This window comes from Periplaneta americana, chromosome 1 (genome assembly GCF_040183065.1).
Source record: "Periplaneta americana isolate PAMFEO1 chromosome 1, P.americana_PAMFEO1_priV1, whole genome shotgun sequence".
Lineage (NCBI taxonomy): Eukaryota > Metazoa > Arthropoda > Insecta > Blattodea > Blattidae > Periplaneta > Periplaneta americana.
Genome location: NC_091117.1, coordinates 212,319,573 through 212,340,811, shown reverse-complemented (window position 1 = coordinate 212,340,811; position 21,239 = coordinate 212,319,573). Strand labels below are relative to the sequence as shown.

Here is a 21,239-nt window from a genome sequence, read left to right as displayed (position 1 = left end):
AATAGCAAAACTCGTTGAAATAAATCTTGCTAAATGAATACAGCAGAGGGAGAGGGGAAGGTAAAGACTGCAGGCCGTGCTTGCTTAGAGTTATTGCAGCAGCCGTGATGTTGCCAAATGCTTCATAGAAACATAATGATTTCCTCTAAATGGTGAAAGTTACAGAACAACTTATTTAGATTTTTCAAATCTCTCCTCATGATCTATTACCAGCTTCATTTTGGTGCAGAGATTACCATCCACCCTGTATGTATGTATGTATGTATGTATGTATGTATGTATGTGTATATACTGGGTGTTCAGTTCAAAGTGTGTCATGGCTCGCTGTATGCTGTCATGTGGCTAGCCGATGAGCCTAGAGAATTCAATCTTCCTACACTTCTGCAGAGGCGTATAACCTATGAGGTAGAGAAGTTGCCTAGCAAGTACAGCATTCATTCTGAAGAGTACGTACCGATACGTACGGTAACACGGGTAGTGGCAGGAATGTGAACTGTTTGAAAATACGTACTGTCGGGATATGGGGAGAGGGTTAAGACGATTACTTACGTATTTGTTGACATTAACTTCGACGGTCAACATGGACACGGAGCATTTGATTTGTGTTGTGGAATGTTACCGTACGCAACCGATGATAACAAATACCCTGCGTACGACTTGCTGGCGCAAAACACAGTTCGAAAGAGGTTATGGTAGCACACAGACCGTACAGACCGCCATCTGTTGCTACGACGTTCAAGTTATACCGTACACGTTCTCAAGTTCAGATTGAAGAACGCCTTAAATAATAGGCAACTTCACTGACATATAAGCTGAAACTCGCTTCAAATCTGTGACCCAACAACAGTGACGTCATGACACACTTTGAAATGAACACCCAGTATATATTTTTTTTTCTTCATATATTCCAATAACCCTGGTACAAAGTTAAGAGTGCAAAATTAATTAAAATGTAAAAATGTAGCTATCTCCTCACTTCTAGTACTACTCTGCTGATCACTATGCATGAATGGTATTACATATAACAAATTTAAATATGTAGTATGCTTGTGGTCACAGGAAATTAGTCTCAAAGAATGCTTACCACTAAGTAATATTTTATCCTCAAATGTTGCTCTGAATGCTCCTTCTGGTTTCGAGACAGCTTTCTTTATCTGTCCCCTGATTCCTGAAACAGTTTTCAGTTTTGCTCCTTCAAATTTAGCAACCTCCAAAGTTGAGTTGAACATATCTTTTATAAATGCCGTTTTCTTATAAATCTTATAAGGAGCACCAGTCAATTTCAGTTTCTTCACGATCTGTGTTGATTTGTCCAGATCTACAACTGATCCAGTGGCTGCTATGCGAAAGTCAGCCTGAAAAAAAAAAAAAAATCACTGGAATGAACATATTTACTAACAAAATACACTTGCCTCACTCACCATTTCACCATCCCTCTCAATATCTCTGTACATGTTCTGTGGGCGACAAGTCTGGGGATCTAGGGGGCCAAGAAAGTGTGTCAACAGCACGAAGGCAGTCCTGAAAAACCCCCAGACAGTGTGTGGCTGGGCATTAGCTTGTTGAAAAATTGCATTTTGGAGCCGCCCCATAAAAGGAAGCACATGAGGCCTCAGAATGTCTCGAACATACCCTTGTGCCATTAAAGTTCCCTTATCAACACCAGAGACTCCTGAAAGTATAGCAGATAGCTCCCCACATCATCACAGACCCAGTTCTGGCAGCGTGCCCTGAACAGTGAAGGCCGGAAGTGCGCACTCACCAGTGTGCTTCTTACTCTAGTACGGTGATCATCCATGCAGAGACAAAATCTTGATTTGTCACTAAAGACAACCCATCGCCAGTCCTCAGCTATCCACACCACTTGCACATGACAAAACTCCAAACCAGTGTTGCTCATCAGAGTGACTACTACCACGGAGGAATCGGAGATTACGAATAAAGCTCTCCACCGGTGATCTCCGGTACTACCGTAGGTGGAACAGGGAACATACGGAGGGAAGCGGTGGTTCGGAGCGAAGTGACAGTTAGCTCAAGGATGACCAGCGTGTACGGACTGACAGTAGTTGTGAGTGGAATAAAATGGCACCAAATCGGATATCGGTCGTATGGAAATTCTTTAATTTAGTTGAAGGTAATAATAAAGTCGTGTGCTGTAAACTTTGTGGGCGAATTTACTCTAAGGGTGGTGGAACTTCGAATTTGTTAGGCCATTTGAAGTGATCGCACAATCGCGAACTTGATGAAAACAATTACGCAAAACATTTGATACGATTTCTTTTTAAATTGTTTTAGTGCTATTGTTCCCAAAGGCCCACAGTATAGGTAAAAGTCTTGAAATTTTTCTAAAACGTAACTTTCGAGGCAATAAAAAACATATGAAATATTTAAAAGACGACTTGAGTTATATTTTGCTGTTTAGACAACTTGAGTTATATTTTACTGTTTGGATTAAAATATTGAGTTTCTGAATGAAACTAAAGAAAGTTGATATCCGCTTATATTTTTATTACAGAGAAAGAGTGGCGCATTTTAGAAGAGGCAGTTCAAATACTGACACCCTTTAACACAATAATCACAATCCTGTCCGGTGAAGAATCTGAATATATTATGTTGGACAGTAAACTTTATCCCATTGATAGCCCACGTTTTTTTGTTCCATTCTGAAGCTCCCTTAATATATTTTACGTTAAACTAAACTGATTAGAATAATAATTGACAAACACTGTGATTAAACGAGAGTTTCTAGGAGAACTACAATATAAATGTTTACACTAGCTACTGAATAGCTTTACTTCTGCGTTAGTTTTGCAGTTAGATTGAATGTTATTAATTTGATCAATGACATAAAACTAATACGGCTTTCCACATATACTATGAATTTCAAAACTAGAAAAAAATCTGTCAGCTAACGTAGAACTTCAAGCAAAACAAGGAAAAAAAAAGCCGAAGAAAGAGAGAGAGATTAACATAAAAGAAAGAATAAACAACAACAAATTACAACTTATTTTAAAAGATACGTGGACGTCAGTGGACTCGAATCACTACGTGATCCGATTAAAGGAATGCTCAGCGGAAAGTGTATGTCTGCGCCATAGCACATATACAACCTGCGCGGCATCAATCGGAGGTAACTGGAGGTCTCCGATTGAAAGCGCGCAAATAACCGCTCCAGAGAAAACCTAATCATGAGCAGCACTACTCCAAACGACGACGTCTATGTTGGGGTGTCAATGGCAGACAGCATAAGGGACGTTGCGAATGCAAGTCCTGTTCTGCGAGGTACCTCAAAATGGTGTTGATGGATACTGAGGTCTCTATCTCTAGTGATGCCGCTACATGTTGTTGGATGGTGGACAGCTACACTGTTGGTTGCGTTCGCGCCTATCTAACAACGAGATGAACCTCTCATCTGATGGTTGTCTTTAGTCCCCCAGAACCTTCTCGGCGTGTATGTCTTTCCCTGTGGCCATTCGTTCCCAACACCGTCACACAGTTAGATCGCAATGGCCCAGGAGGTAGCCAATTCAATGGAATGTGCATCCTGCCTCCTGCAGTCCAACAATCTGCCCTTTCTCAAACTCTGTGAGTTGTTCATACTTCTGCCTGCTCACTGACCTCCTCTCCACAAGCACAGCATCGAGCTACGGTCGTTTTAATTACTAATGTTGTGGCACAGGTAATATCCTCTGGTAGCAGTTCTGCTAGACCAATTGCAGCCAAACTCAAATCATCTGCACTATTACCCAAATTTAGTCTCTTTTGGATCATTCGTTCTGGGTGCAGCTTTCTTTAGGGTGAAGTGTGTATTATATGTTAGGTCAAATGTAAAGAAATTAATAAATACATAAATAAACTAACAAAGGAAAGATAATTTCAAGGAAAAATTGTTCCGGGGCCGGGTATCGATCCCGAGACCCTTCGCTTAGCACGCGAACACTCTACTGACTGAGCTACCCCAGGAACTATACACGACACTGTCACAATCTTTCCTTTGTGTCCACACAACTCACATGAGCTGACAAGATGCCAGAACTGAACTGTGATTGCACACAAATATGTGTGACTTTAAATTGTGGCTTTCTGTTAACGTACCTCCAGTAACGAATGTATTACACAAATCTGGCTTTCAGGTAGTAGCTCCCTGTAAAGCAGGTATGTCGTGTATAGTTCCTGGGGTAGCTCAGTCGGTAGAGCGTTCGCGTGCAAATTTTCCTTGAAATTATTCAAACCTGCTTTACAGGGAGCTACTATCCGAAAGCCAGATTTGTATAAAGGAAAGATAGTTGGAAAGACCTCTCAAAAGACATTTGCATAGCTGTGATGAAGTTGTAACAGATCTATGTCTTGCCCGGATTCATAATACAACACATAAGCTGTCAATGACCACAGTGTATGTGACATATTTGCCTATATCTCTGAAAACAGAACCAACATGTTCGAAAATCTTGCATTTCACTTCACTACTGAAACACACAACAGCTATATCATGGCCAATAAGCTCAAAATCCTCACAGTACGTAAGTGGAAGGGAAGTTAAGTAAATAGGTATATATCTGAATAAGAAATAAACATATGTATAATGAACATCAATGAATTTTATTGAAATTTACCTGCTTCGTAGCCACATCCTGTACAGCCAGAAATCCAGTATTCTGCGGTGTAATAGGTCCCCAAAAATGTGCCATACAAGTTACATGTTCCGGTGTGTATTTTAGCATTCTGAACAACAAAAAAGGAAATTTAACAATATGAGATGATATATTGGAGTGCAAGGAAGTAAATGACATCACTGTCAATAGCTTAACATTAGATACTAACCAACCTACAAAATGAGATCATAAAATAGAAACACATAAATATGGATCGTGTTTCAACATCTGAAGGACAACAGATCGAAGAGGAAAAATTTCTGATTTTCATTTACGATTCCCATGGATACAATTATCATTAAAACATTATAGACATTTGGTTCTTCAACCAATTGTTTATATTTTCAATTCTATTATTTTCTGATATTAAATATGTAACATTAAAATTATAATTTACAACAATTTGCGGCTTCCATTTCATGAACTGAATTTGTATTTTATATTTTCTTAAAATATATTATACTAGATTTATGCACTTAGCTATTGCCGGTAGTTTATTTCTTGAGAAACAAAGCAAAATAATAGTAGCCACTAGTATAAAATCTAGAGATATCAGACTGTAATGATAATACGTCAGATCACGACTCACTACTCACTACCTTAACTCACTTAACAATAAGTTTCCGTGAATTTGTTTTTTTATATATGAAAACTAAAACCTTCTCCAACTGGAATTTCAGGTTAAGCTTTTAGAGAAATTGAAAAAAAAAAAAAAAAAAACAGTCAACTGTAAAATTAGTTTACATTTATGTCTGATGGTAACAAAATATATATATTTTTTTAATCCAATGCCACCAGGTTGTCTTTTCGACATTTCTGGTCTTCTCTCCTGGCCGTGGCTTAGTTGTAACCCACTTCTGAGGTTGGGGCGCCTGGAAGGAAGAGTTACATTACCCCGATGATGTGATAGGATGATTATGATAATGTGGTGCCAGGAGAGGTCTTAAATCTAAACTTAACCTAAATTCCGGACCATGGACGAACACAGGAATAATCCAACCAAAAAAATATTAAATTCAATGTAGGACACAAATTTTGTTTCTAAAATGTATTTTCTAAATTAAAATAACCTCCAATATTTCCTTTTTCAAACCAAATCGTCCAATTTAATTTATTAAATGAAGAACATATTTTATACTCGACCATGCCGAAATGTAGTAATTATACACCTGGTAGTACACCTATTCATTATAATTCAGTTGTTCAGCCAATGAGAAATCTCCATTGTACTGATTGTACCATTATAAAACCGCAAGTATCGATTATTCTCGGATATGCAATCGAAAGACAATTAGCGAAAGTCACAGAGGCTGGAAATCCAATACTGTCGCAGAAGGTTATGTTCTGTTACTATAATAATTAGCGTTAATTGTAAATAATATTCAAATAAATTCAATTTGTTATCTCGTTTTTCAATGTCTAATTTAATTTCAATGTTACATCAATATTAATATTTAGTTTACTCGTTTAGATTATATCAAGGTCAATGTGGACATCTGTTCCTCGGAAAAAATCAATACTTTCGCATCTGCGCACATCTCACAATTTACGAGCTATGCACAAGGTCACTTCCGCTCTTCAGTCACATAAGAATAAAATGAATACTTCTGAATAATTTCAAGTTAGAAATATGGTCGAGCATAAAAAGTCGTATGAAACTTGACTATAATGGTAATTAAGAAGCTCGTATGAAAATTATGAAACTCGCTTGCGCTCGTTTCATAAACAAACATACTCGCGACATAATTACTACCATTATAGGCTCGTTGCATAATGTACTATTAAACACAGCTATTGATATTATTCTGAATGTCAGATCGTAATGGATGCAATCAATCTATAGGAAAGAAGAGGTTCACTACAGAAAATGGATTAAATGTAACTCATGATTATTTTACTTTAGTAGGAATTATCAAAGACCACGATTTTTAGACTTACCTAATACAAATAGAATAAAAACATACAGTGAAGTGTAAAACACGCCTACATCAAACTGGTGGCATGGCCATCATATCAGACATGTGACAATACAATTTAGGAATTGTTTATTTTCCAATGGCAGTTACATCCTGCTATACAAATAGTGAAGAGAAGTTGTAGATCACTGCCTGGAATATGCTATGGGAGTGGATTTATGCTGCACAAGAATGACAATGATTAACGGAAAAATGGTGGAATGATGCCATGGGAAACAGGAGTATCCAGTGAAATCTGTTCCTAACACAATTCCTTCTATCTATCCAAAAATTACTGCTGAAGACATCAGGATTTTAATGCAGAGCTTAGGTATGAACAGCTGATGCTCTAGCTTTATGCATTAGTGAGCCACTTTCACAGAATTACCTAAGTCACTAGTGCTGCTCATCGGAGTGACTACTACTGCGGAGGAATCGGAGATTACGAATAAAGCTCTCCACCGGTGATCTCCGGTACTACCGTAGGTGGAAGAGGGGATATACAGGGGGATGCAGTGGTTCGGAGAGAAGCGACAGTTAGCTCAAGGACGACCAGCGCGTACGGACTGACGGTAGTTGTGAGTGGAATAAAATGGCACTAAATCGGATATCAATCGCATGGAAATTCTTTAATTTAGTTGAAGATAATAATAAAGTCGTACGCTGTAAACTCTGTGGGCGAATTTACTCTAAGGGTGGTGGAACTTCGAATTTGTTAGACCATGTGAAGTGATTGCACAGTTGCAAACTTGATGAAAGTGCCGACAAAACAATTACGCAAAACATTTGATACGATTTCTATTTAAATTTTTTTAGTACTATTGTTCCCAAAGGCCCACAGTATAGAAAAAATCTTGAAATTTCTCTAAAACGTAACTTTCGAGGTAATAAAAATATATGAAATATTTAAAAGACAACTTGAGTTATATTTTACTGTTTAGATTAAAATATTGAGTTTCTAAAGAAACGTGCGATAATAATATAATTACAATTATCCTTATACTGATATTTTTATTACAGGGAAAGTGTGGTGCGTTTCAGAAGAGGCAGTTCAAATACTGACATCCTTTAACACAATGATCACAATCCTGTCCGGTGAAGAATATGAATAAATTATTTAACTTTAACTTTAACCCACTGATACCACACGTTTCTTTTGTTCCATTCTTAAACTCCCTTAATGTTTTTATGTTAAACTAAGCCGATTAGAATAATAATTGACAGAAACTGTTTGCGAATAATCGAGTGTCTCCAGAAGAACTACAGTATATATGTTTACATTAGCTACTGAAAAGCTTTACTTCTGCATTAGTTTTGCAATTAGATTTAATGTTATTAATTTGATCAATGACATAAAACTAATATGTCTTTCCACATATACTCTGAATTTCAAAACTAGAAAAAAAATCTGTCAGCTAACGCAGCACTTCAAGCAAAACAAGAAAAAAAAGATCCGATTAAAGGAATGCTCAGCGGAAAGTGTATGTCTGCGCCACAACACATATACAACCTGTGCTGCATCAATTGGAGGTAACCGGAGGACTCCGAATGAAAGCGCGCAAACAACTGCTCCGGAGAAAACCTAATCATACGCAGCACTATAAGTCACATTTAACTGATGTTAGAAAGTATGCAAAATTTGTACCAAAATTCCTACACTGTGCGAGACATGTATATTCTCTTACTTAAAATAAAAACTGAAACTTGTTACCTGTGTCTAAGATTGTCCTCCAGCTTGGAATATATAGGCAATGTTTGGAAGCGCCGCCAACCTAAAGATATTATTAAAGGGTCTCTGGTCTTCAGAATTTTCTTATGCCAACGGTGCTTCTTAATGCGAATCTGTAAGAATAATAGCCACATTTCACATATTAGTTGAATTATCTAGTCACGTAGTCTCGTAGAAAAGATATGAAATATTATTTATTACTTTGTAATTTCTAGTTTTACCATAAAATATTATTTATAATAGTTGCTAGAAATAAATTAACTAATATTAAGCCAGTATTTTAGGCATACAGATGTTACAAAAACATATACTTATTAAGATTCTTTGTTTTAACGTTTTACATATTTGGAATTTACATTAAAATTTACATATGGAAAGGAACATTTTGCCAGGTTGTGTTGATTTTAAAACGAACGAGTTACTAGTTTATTAGATGCATATTAATGAAGTGTTTAACTGACGATTATATATTAATCAAACTGTATATAAACAATAAACTTCATAATTTTTACAAAATATTCTCGACATCAGAAATATTCAGTCAAACAATGCCACAGTCTACCACGAAAATTGTACATTGCCTTTCTCCTATTCACAGGACTAATCTATTGCATCTCATTTCTAATTCTTTTCTTCAAGTCTTCAGTCTTCAACATTTTTTGCTTTAACTCAAAACTTTCCAGACTTGAAATAACCTTATAGGAAGAGATTCTGCATGTTGACGTCAGGTGATCTAACCAGTTACTTAATGGGTCTTGTTCTTTTGACCCATTTATCAAGGTACATTTCGTTCAGAAAACCCATTTATTTTGCTAAATACGTACAAGCATCATTATGCTGAAAACATCATGCTGAAAATAGATGATCTCCAAGGGACAATGGAGAACAGTTGTAAATTGGGATAACATAATCACGCAAAAGCTGATGATACTTATCAGTAGGTCCAGAAGTTCATGCATTTGAATACTTTTCCTCAAGAGTATACATACAGCGAAACCTGTTCAAATCGGAACCTGAATAATCCGGAATCCTGTCTATTTCGGAACAATTTATTGGTCCCAGCGAAATTCGTATGTATTATGTGTAATTTTTCCTGAATAAAACGGAAACTGTCCAATGCGGAAACGGAAACTGCCTGCTACTGTTCAAAATGGAAATAATATTTTGGACACACTATATTGTGTAACTATATTTTGAAACAGCGTGTAATTTCAAGGAATGTACGAAATATGTAGGTCAATAAGATAAAAACAAGTTTTCTTTGCAAAATTTTAGAGGGTACGAGGGTGTGTTGGCCTGTCGGTCATAAATTTTATTACCCTGTTGACTAGGCAGATGAGTCCCTTCAAAGATTTTCAATGCTTCACACCCGTATACTGTCATAGCTAGACAGAGCACAAGTGTAGTGATTTCCTGGCAGAAAAACTTGCGTAAAATGTGGCATTAACATTAAGTGATGAAATAAAAGTTATCGATTAAAGGAAAATTAGAAACGAAGTGTATGTCAAATAATATAGAAGTACAATTGTGGAAAACTCAGGTGTGACACTTTAAAGATAAAGATCATAACGAGTGAGTGGCTTGCGGCCAATATTGGTGACATAAAAGAAATCAGAAAACAACTGTTTATGTGGAAATAAATAAACTGTTGTGAGAGTGGGTTCTTCATGACCTTTCAAAGAACATGCCAATTTCTGGATCTATTCTGCAAAGCAAGCCATTGTACTGGGAAAGAAATTACATAAACCAGAATTCAAGGCTTCTAATGTTTTTTTTTTAATCCAATGCCACCAGGTTGTCTTTTCGACATTTCTGGTCTTCTCTCCTGGCCGTGGCTTAATTGTAACCCACTTCTGAGGTTGGGGCGCCTGGAAGGCGGAGTTACATTACCCCTATTTCTATTTGTATGGCTCCTAGTCCAATTACGGTAATTAATAATGTGCAGTGATATACAAAACAGTATTATAGTATAGTGTTAGATATTAAATTGAATGAGATTAGTAAACTTTAGCAGTGTTTAATGACTGATGAATAAGTTACGATAACATTTATACAGAAAATCAGATTTTAATCAAGATGATTCACCAACGGAATAAGCGACAGAAAGCTGATTTAACGTGATTAGTATTAAACGGAATATTTTGTACTTCTTGCAGTTTGTGGCATGTCATTTTGTTTTTCATGTATACGAATGATAAAATATTCCATTTTAATGTCACACCTGAATAAACAGAAAAAAAATTAGGACTATGTCACTTTCGTCTTGAACAGGTTTCACTATATTATCAGTTTTGAGTTTATTAAGTATGGTTTTATGTTGTTTATAAGTGCATATTTTCGTCACTTCTATAAATACATAACATTTCTAATACTTTAAGACCAGTACGGCATATTTATGTTTTACAACATACACACTTTACCATAAAAGAAAGCCGCACTCAGAATGAATTATCCAAAAGAGATAAAGTGGTATGTGGCACTACTAAGGGTAGTAGTGCAGATAATTCGAGTTTGGCTGCAATTGGCCTAGCAGAATCGCCACCAGAGCACATAACAGTAGTAACTAGAACGACCATAGCTTGATATTGTGCACAGTGTTTTCGGTATGCTTGTGGAACGAAGGTCAGTGAGCAGGCAGCATGCCTCGGTGATGCATTTGACAGAAGTTTGAGAGAGAGCAGGTTTGCAGTGGAATGATTTCCTCATCAGGTTCTTTACTTATGGACTCTTGTTAAACAGATACTGTTCTTAAAAAGCTCATGGTCAGTATATTATTAGAGACAAGCTAACATACCTGTACGAAACCAATGTTCTCCTCTCCAGGCAGAAGCCCACCAACAATCAAAGGAAATGTGGGATCGAAGTTCGTAATAAGTTCACATGGGACGTCATTTACCTCCACTCTTACATACATTCCTGGACGGTAGCCTTCCAACTGAATTCTTATGCTGTCATCCATGCCTTCAAATTCATTCTTATTCAACTGAAAATATTACAGAATCATAAAAAAAAACAACATTAATAACTGACAGGTTTGCCAACAGATAATATTATATATTTTCACTGGTCTGGTCGAATATTTTGATGATTTTAAATATGTAAAGCTGGTGGTCTTAAGAAGTAATTTCTTATGAGTTTAAGAACCTGTTCAGATTACTAAATAAAGAAATTTTGGCTGTCAAGCATATTTGTAACCATGCCAGAATAAATGTAACCTTGACAGATGTCATAGATACCAACAGCATAGGCATTAACAGTGCATGTTTTATCACATTCATTTGCATCCAGTACCAATTATTTTACTATAACATGCCTTTAGATGAAGAATTTTCAACACCACCATCAGCATAAAAAAGTGAGCAATTGCATTATCTGAGAGTAAATTCAAGGTGTATTTCCAAGCACAACACTTCAAATAAATGACAAATGATAAACAATACCCTAACAATGCAGTGTTGTGGTAACGAATAAAAATGCTATGAACTTATGCATCCACCTAATAGGGTACTGAAGTTCATCTTCATCCTCCAGTTGTTTCTGTTCTTCCAATCCCCCTCTATTAATCCTTTCACTCTCATCATCATCCCGCCAATTCCCTTGTAACTAACTAAGTTTGGGTCTAGAGCTGGGGACGGAGCGAGTAGATCCGTTGAGTTACTCGGTTCTATCGGTTTATGTGCTTGGCAGCGGAGCACCGAAGTTACTCGGTTAACCGTAGCCGTTACCGGTCAGTTCAAACGTTCAAACAGAGTTCTCATGTTTTACTTAATTCTAGCAGACAACAACGTAGGCATGTTATGTTTTAATTAACGACGCTTGCAACTGCAGTGGTTATATCAGCGTCGCCGGATGTGCCGGAATTTTGTCCCGCAGGAGTTCTTTTACATGCCAGTAAATCTACTGACATAAGCCTGTCACATTTAAGCACGCTTAAATGCCATCGACCTGGCCCGGGATCGAACCCGCAACCTTGGGCATAGAAGGCCAACAACAACGTAGGTACTGTTGTATTTAAATATTATCTGCTGCAGGACGAATTATTTCTTTATCCCCAAGCGGGCTGAAAGGCCTCTAGTATTGAAGAGGAGTTCATTCTATTATATGACCTGTCAAGTGGGCCTAATGAACACCAAATCTGAACATATTACTGTTTATTATTATTATTATTATTATTATTATTATTATTATTATTTATTATTATTATTATCATATTAGAGTGTTTGATTAATATTAAAATATGTTAAAAAAAAAGAAGTGCATGATGTTTTTCTTCTATTTGTGTTTATTGGATTTGTGTTACTTCATCAGTCATCATTTTATTTGTATTTATTTCTACGAATTATATTACCTAATTACTTTAATTTATCAATAATATTACTCTTCACCAAAGAGAACATGGTTGTATTGAAGGCTAATAATGTTATAAAATAAATAAGCATTATGTTCTTCAGTTTAAGATTCCACGTTTTATTGATTATTTTATCCACTTTCCGTAATAGTAAATAATTCTGTGTGTTATTTTTAAGTGTTTTAGGCAGTGCTTCATGGAGCCCGTTTCTTTCTATCTTCTTTTTTAATTAGCTGCAGCGTTTAACGTTAGCCTCACATGATAATTTATTAACTGTTAGTATTATAAATTGTTTTATCAATTTTATTTCGTTTGTCAAATATAACAACACTGAAAGTTAAATAGGCCTTTCATACAAAATAACTCCGCAGATAGTTGTAATCACGCAAATGAAATTTGCAACCGCCATTTTGCAATGAAGGGAAGCACTTTTTTCTCGTCAATCGGCAAAGTGAAAGCGCTTTACTACAACGCTTTTAAAACACGCTTGGTTTCACTTTCAAAGTACGTTCTAAAATCGACTCAATCTATCTAAATTTTAAATCTGCCGCCACATATTTGTACTCGGTACTGTACTCGGTTTAACTGAGTAATGACGTCACAGTAATAACTGAGTAATGACGTCACAGTAACTGCTCCGAACCGAACCGCTCCGTCCCCAGCCCTATTTGGGTCTGCCTTGTTTCCATCTTCCTGGTGGATACAATTCTATAAATTCTTTTGATAACCTGCCTCTTCCATCCAAGTGGAATGGTGTATTCAGGCCCACACCTATGGAGTAACAGCATGCCTAACCACAAAACCAGGTGGCCCGAGTTGGAATCCCAATCGGAGTAAGGTACCTGGTTGAGGTTTTCTCCAGGGTTTTCCCTCAACCCAATATGAGCAAATGCTGGGTAACTTTCGGTGCTGGACCCGGACTCATTTCACCGGCATTATTACCTTCATTTCATTCAGACACTAAATAACCTAAGATGTTGATAGAGCATCGTAAAATAACTAAATAAAAAAATAACGTTTCAGAGATTTTGAAAGAATCAGTAATTTTGAAGAATCCCATATTTACCTCTGGATTGCCTGTTTAATTCTTGGAGTGCACAATAGACCAGACAAATTGGTCAAAGTGCTTTTAGATGAACAACCATGATCCAGCAACAACAAAAATAATTTGCAGAGTATCCAGGAACTCTTTTTTACACAATATATGAGCATCCTTGGTTTCTTTGCACTAGTAGAAGCCATTCCACAGTGGTTGAAGCACGATCTTGGATGTACTATGGACGAAAATGCGCCCACTCTGTACAATTTCCATGTGCTACCACTGCGCAAGATGACTAAGCCATGGTTCAACTACAGTGGAACAGGTTCTAACAGAGCTGAAAGAGCTTTTACAGTGTTACACAGTACACAAAGTGGAAAATCATGTTAAGATTACCTGAATGTTTCAAACAATACCTGAGCCTGTTGATCCACTTCTTGCTTCAACTCATCATAGTAAGTTTTGCCACCATCTTTATCATCATATTCTGCATCAAACTTCTCCTTTAGTTTTCGTTTCTTTTCTTGTAGTTCTTCTTTAGTCAATTTCTTTGTCTGTCCTTCTGTAACATAACATTTAAAATTACTACAAAATGTTTCTGGGGTCATTTGGCAGGGCACAGTCATAAGAAAGAACAGATTACGACTTATATTAAAAGGAATGATGATGGTGGTGGTGATGACTGCTGTTGTTTTAGTTGTTCTTGTCGTCATTGTGCAACATTATTATTGCACCAGTAGAATCTGCAGCAACCTGAATCCAGAATTAGGCTTTTGGGTATTCCACCATGTCCTGAACTTCACATTTATCCAACCAAGTTTGGGAATTACTTAAAGGTTCAATCATTAGGGCAGATAGAGAGGTCATCTGCTCTGTTGGGCTAATAATTTCTCTCTTTTGAAAAGTAGTTGCCCAAATTTTTTAATATTATTGTGAGATTCTTCCCCACAGAAGCTGATTATGTGAGTTTTTAGGGTTTCATGGTGACTGCGATCAGAACTAGTTCCATGTCCTGGAACTCGACATTTCCAACATTTCGGAAGTACATATAGGTCCCATTATTAGGCAGACAGGTAAGACTCTACTCTGTTAGCCCACAATACGACGAGATTTGTCATAATACACTGCTGTCTTAAACTGAATGAGCCAGATTGGGAATTAAATCAATGGCTTTCCCAAAACACACTATGAAATGTTTCACATAAAACAACTTTTTTTCTCGAAAAGGAAGCAAAAACAAGCGAAAATGTATAAAATGTTTTTGTCTGAAATATCTCAAAGAATAAACCCTTGGAACTAATCACTAGGGCTAGGATTTTGATGACCTATAAATCATAAAAAATGTCCTAAAAACAATGCATTTATGACCTAAAAATCTTTCAAAAATGCTCTTAAAAATGCCCTAAAAATTGATCTTACATTCTAAAATTGGCTTAGTAGGAAAAGGAGTTTTGTGCTACTTAATATTTTGACTAGTAATTAAATTAAATTCTAGTACCAACATTTAAGTTTATTTAATTTTACATAATTTTTTCTAAGTGGTACACTTTAATTAATTATTTTACCAGATGTAGTTTCCATATAGCCCATCGCAAGGCCACTCTTATACGAAATTAGCAAGTATAGAGGAGTCTATATTGAAAGGATGGTTGAACTGATCCATTACACAGGGTGTACTACGTTAAAAGGGCAATATTTGTGTAGAAAACCGATTAAAATATTATACAAAATAATGGGTATTAGCCACCGGCGTAGCTCAATCGGTTAAGGTGCTTGCCTGCTGATCCGGAGTTGCGCTCGGGCGCGGGTTCGATTCCTGCTTGGGCTGATTATCTGGTTGGGTTTTTTCCGAGTTTTTTCCCAACCGTAAGGCAAATGTCAGGTAATCTATGGCGAATCTTCGGCCTCATCTCGCCAAATATCATATCACTATCACCAACTCCATCGACGCTAAATAACCTCGTAGTTGGTACAGTGTCGTTAAATAACCAAGTAAAAAATAAAGGGTATTAACGGACAAAATATGTAGACAAAATATCAAAGGAAATGAACATTATTTTATATTAATAATGGGGATTTGTGACAAAATTAAATGAAAATGCCTCAAAAATGTCCGAATAACACAAAAGATGCTCTTATGAGTTGAAACAGGCAAAAAATGCAAAAAAATGTCCTAACAAATATGTCTTAAAACACTCAGTTCATCACATAACATATAGATACTAAAGCGGCTATGTTTCTGGGTTACTAGAAAAAAGTTGCAATTTCATCAAAATCCTAGCCCTACTAATCACATTACTTAAGGTTCAGCCTGTATGTAATATGCTCATTCCTGTTTCATATTGATATTCGATTCATGATATTTGAATTTTCTTGGGATCTTCTTCTTCGTTTTCTTCTTCTTCTTTTTTTTTAATACAAATGATGTCTTGTAAATACAGGGCTTTAAATTGGTGTTAATCGTTAACTGAAATATATTGGCATATCACTTATATAGTTTTTCAGTTTTTTATGGTATTTGTCAGCTGTTCCAATGTAAGGATACGCACAATTACACAGGAAACCTACTTCTCTTCCAAAATGCGCAGAAGTACCATGTTGCTGTAATCAGATGATCTGAAGGACACCTGGAAATAATTGTCTGCAAGATGACAATCACGTAAAAGCTGTGTATACTTACCAGAATTTAAATTTCTATTAAAAATTTACCATTTTGCTATTTTCTGCTAAATCTGCCCACATACTGACTTCTGAGAATACTGTGTATGTGTTGTGCCACCCAATGAGGGATGTTACAACACCAGTATCAACAGTTCTGACATGTGATGCTGCTGTTTAAACAGCAAGTCGCCTCATCTGAAATATCCAGATTTTGTTTTACCATGAAAATCGTCTGTAGCTGCATTTAGATTGGCAACAGGCCATGATTGTTTGGCCAAACACCTGCATAGAATAACAATATATCAGTCCCCTAACTGCCCATTGTGCAACTTTAACCAAGAAATGGATTCGGAACACCTCAAAATCTGTGCTTCAGTGGCTGGCCATGATAATATCTTTGAAAAATATTGGAGTGCAAGAGGTCAAATGACTTTATTGTCAAACGACTGGCATTAGAAAACAACAACAAATAAGGTTTCAAAGAACTCAAATCTTTTGTCAAAATCGTCTCCACTTAATTCTTGAAAAGGCTGGATTTTGTATGGATGTCACTTTTCTTACTTCAACAATTTCTCTATTAATGCAAGACTGACATTGTATTCCAACACACTTGTCTTATGGACTTAGGCAGATCTTCTTCGATCTTGAATGGATCACATATCAATAACATTTCCTCTTTCTAAATTGTATTTAGTCCACCAGATTTTGGATTATTCTTTACGCTTCCAGTTTAACTAAATTTTTGCTCTATTTTCGAAACTGTTGATTGTGTTATATCTGGGTGTATTCATTAAAACAAAGCACATACCTCTTCTTGATTCCTCATTCTGTTCCCATAATAAACCATCATTAGAACTTCTATTCTTTTCCTTTCGAGTAAGGAAAATGATGAACGATTTTCAGTTCAGAAATGAGAAATTTTCATTCCTGATTTTAGTGACATTTTTTCCTTCATATTATTTATTTATCAGCATTTCGTACAGTTCTGTGGTCTATTTTGTATAATACTTCAAGGTCGATAAGAAATGCAATTAACATATCAAAGAATATTCAGCGAAATTAATGAAATGTTTGTTTTCATAAATAAAATTTAATCCAGATATCAAATATAAAAAAATAATATAGATGCACATTTTAGAAATGCCAGTATTTACACTGTATTGTAAATACTGGCATAACATTATTTGATTTACTTCTAATAACTTTTGCATGTAACATATTACGATAAAATTAAATATTATAAAGCTACAGTACAAGTACTAATAACTCATACTCTTTTTTTACAATATGTGTAACTCACCATTATCAGCTTCATTTCCTTTCTCTTCTTTATTGCCATCTTCTGTCTTCTTTTTGTGCCTCTCTCCTGTTTCCAAGTCTTCAAAATCTCCGAACAACTCCTCATCACTCTCATCGTCTAGCCGTAGGAGTTCAGCTGCATCTTCCGATTCTTTCCATTTTCCCGTCACAAAGCAATCACGAATCATTTCGCGTACCTTAAAAGAATAAGACACATATTAATACTGTTGTACAGGAATTAAAATTTTAATGCTCATAGTTTAGATTGTTTTTTTTTTTTTTTCAATTTTCTTAGAAAAAAAAATGATTTTCCTTTCGAATCTTTAAAGACAATTAACATAGTCTAAATAAAGGAGTTATGATTAGTTTATTACAATAAACACATTACTGAAGACAATTACAACAAATAGGAAATGATAAAGACATATAAAAATTAAATAAATAGTAGGTGTTGAACACACTTCTAGCAAAACAGATAAATATTGAAAGTTTATTGTTTCAGTCATTGACTTTACTGTTGTGTATGTTTTAGGTGTTAACCTTTACATAATAAGTTACAAGACGTATAAACGTTTTCGTTGAACAGTGTCAACATCTTCAGATACGAATCAATTTGCAATGTCATTACTCTCTACATTCTCTACACATACAATGCATGTTTAATAGCATAAGGGGATAAAAACCTGTTAAAAATTAATATAATTATAATATGCATTAATATTCTAATATTCAAATGTGGATACCCCTAATGTCAACATTTAAAAGTGTACATATACTGTACAATAGATATACTTTGCAAGTCATCACAATTAGGCTAGGTTATTAATGAAATAATATTATGAGGCTAAAAATAAGGTTAAAATATAAAAGTGAGCTAACTCTATATTATATTATATTATATTATATTATATTATATATGTGAAGATTTGCAATTACAATGTTTTATTACATGTTTTATTCATATTTCCATACTTTGGTGATGCACATCTTTCTAATATATGTTGTTGTTGTTTTCTAATGCCAGGCGTTTGACAATAAAGTCATTTGACCTCTTGCACTCCAATATTTTTCAAAGATATTATCATGACCAGCCACTGAAGCACAGATTTTGAGGTGTTCCGAATCCATTTCTTGGTTTGAGTTGCACAATGGGCAGTTAGGGGACTGATATATTCCAATTCTATGCAAGTGTTTGGCCAAACAATCATGGCCTGTTGCCAATCTAAATGCAGCTACAGACGATTTTCGTGGTAAATCGGGAATTAACTGTGGATTTTGATGCAGAGAGTTCCATTTTTTCCCTTGGGATTGTGTTATCAAATTTTGTTTGTTGAAATCTAAGTATGTAGATTTAATAAATCTTTTTACAGAGTAATACGTAGATTTGGTAACAGGTTTGTAAGTAGCAGTGCTGCCCTTCTTTGCTAAAGCATCCGCATTCTCGTTTCCCAGGATTCCACAATGGGATGGTATCCATTGGAATACAATTCTTTTATTAAGTGATATTAATTGAGAGAGCATTTTAGTTATTTTCTTTCTAATATATATCATAGTATATGCTTCATAGCCTGTCGTAAATGCTTATGCAGATCATTGTGTTAATCTTTATGCCAATATATTGGGTTTAGTTGTTTATTGTTGATTTGGTGGTGGTCTGCATAAGCATTTACGACAGGCTATGAAGCATATACTATGATATATATTAGAAAGATGTGCATCACCAAAGTATGGAAATATGAATAAAACATGTAATAAAACATTGTAATTGCAAATCTTCACATGTATAATATAATATAGAGTTAGCTCACTTTTATATTTTAACCTTATTTTTAGCCTCATAATATTATTTCATTAATAACCTAGCCTAACTGTGATGACTTGCAAAGCATATCTATTGTACAGAATATGAACACTTTTAAATGTTGACATTAGGGGTATCCACATTTGAATATTAGAATATTAATGCATATTATAATTATATTAATTTTTAATAGGTTTTCATCCCCGTATGCTATTAAACATGCATTGTATGTGTAGAGAATGTAGAGAGTAATGACATTGCAAAATTGATAGTTTGTATCTGAAGATGTTGACACTGTTCAACGAAAACGTTTATACGTCTTGTAACTTATTATGTAAAGGTTAACACCTAAAACATACACAACAGTAAAGTCAATGACTGAAACAATAAACTTTCAATATATATATATATATATATATATATAGACTTTTCTGAAAATTTACATAAAATGAATTGCAAAATAAAAAACAGATAAAGCTAAAAGCATCAACAATGACCAAAAATTAAAAACAGAGTTATGACGCTATGAAGTAGTACCATCAGTACCATACTGTTGAGTAATGTAATGAGCAAAAAGTGGAGAGAATGTGATGCATCTTATATAGATGAGAGTACCTAGTAGTCAGAATTTAAGTTCTCAGTTTGCTTTTCCAATACCTAGATCTCGAATGCACATCATTCACCTTATGCTTCCCACTACAAACTTAAGGATGTATTTTGACATTTTACTTTCTACATATCAACAGATGTTGTGCGTTCATGACAGACTTTGGGTCTTTGAACAGCAATATCTCATTTCCTGCAATTTAATATGCTAAAATGATGCAGATGGTCTGCCAAATAGCCATGGCCAATGTACATTCTAAATTTTGCTATTGGTTCTTTTTCTTGTATGGAATGGAAGTTCTTGCCATGTGTTTCTATAGCCTATTCACCCACTTTTTATGAGAATTTATATTTTATATTTCTTTTGATGACGAAGTGATGAGAGTACCTAGTAGTCAGAACTTAAGTTCTCAGTTTGCTTTTCCAATACCTAGATCTCGAATGTACATCATTCACCTTATGCTTCCCACTACAAACTTAAGGATGTATTTTGACATTTTACTTTCTACATATCAACAGATGTTCTGCGTTCATGACAGACTTTGGGTCTTTGAACAGCAATATCTCATTTCCTGCAATTTAATACGCCAAAATGATGCAGATGGTCTGCCAAATAGCCATGGCCAATGTACATTCTAAATTTTGCTATTGGTTCTTTTTCTTGTATGGAATGGAAGTTCTTGCCATGTGTTTCTATAGCCTATTCATCCACTTTTTGTGAGAATTTATATTTTGTATTTCTTTTGATGACGAAGTGATGAGAGTACCTAGTAGTCGGAACTTAAGTTCTCAGTTTGCTTTTCCAATACCTAGATCTCGAATGTACATCATTCACCTTATGCTTCCCACTACAAACTTAAGGATATTTTTGACATTTTACTTTCTACATATCAACAGATGTTCTGCGTTCATGACAGACTTTGGGTCTTTGCACACCGATATCTCATTTCCTGCAATTTAATACGCCAAAATGATGCAGATGGTCTGACAAATAGCCATGGCCAATGTACATTCTAAATTTTGCTATTGGTTCTTTTTCTTGTATGGAATGGAAGTTCTTGCCATGTGTTTCTGTAGCCTATTCATCCACTGTTTGTGAGAATTTATATTTTGTATTTCTTTTGATGACGAAGTGATCAGAACTTATGT

General features: G+C 35.3%; 1 protein-coding gene across 2 annotated transcripts in view; it reads right to left on the bottom strand.

Annotated features, from left to right (window-relative positions):
- The window catches only part of LOC138707831 (ribosome biogenesis protein BMS1 homolog), a 62,509-nt gene that overhangs the window by 10,445 nt on the left and 30,825 nt on the right, over positions 1–21,239 (bottom strand). Inside the window, exons 12-17 of one of the 2 annotated variants that reach the window (XM_069837797.1) lie at positions 17,685–17,880; positions 14,140–14,285; positions 11,131–11,319; positions 8,319–8,449; positions 4,614–4,722; positions 1,085–1,355 (exon numbers count right to left, since the gene is read on the bottom strand). In XM_069837797.1, coding sequence (XP_069693898.1) covers positions 1,085–1,355; positions 4,614–4,722; positions 8,319–8,449; positions 11,131–11,319; positions 14,140–14,285; positions 17,685–17,880 — 1,042 coding nt within the window. The remainder of the gene's footprint in view (positions 1–1,084; positions 1,356–4,613; positions 4,723–8,318; positions 8,450–11,130; positions 11,320–14,139; positions 14,286–17,684; positions 17,881–21,239) is intronic. The other variant, XM_069837807.1, reaches the window with a different exon arrangement.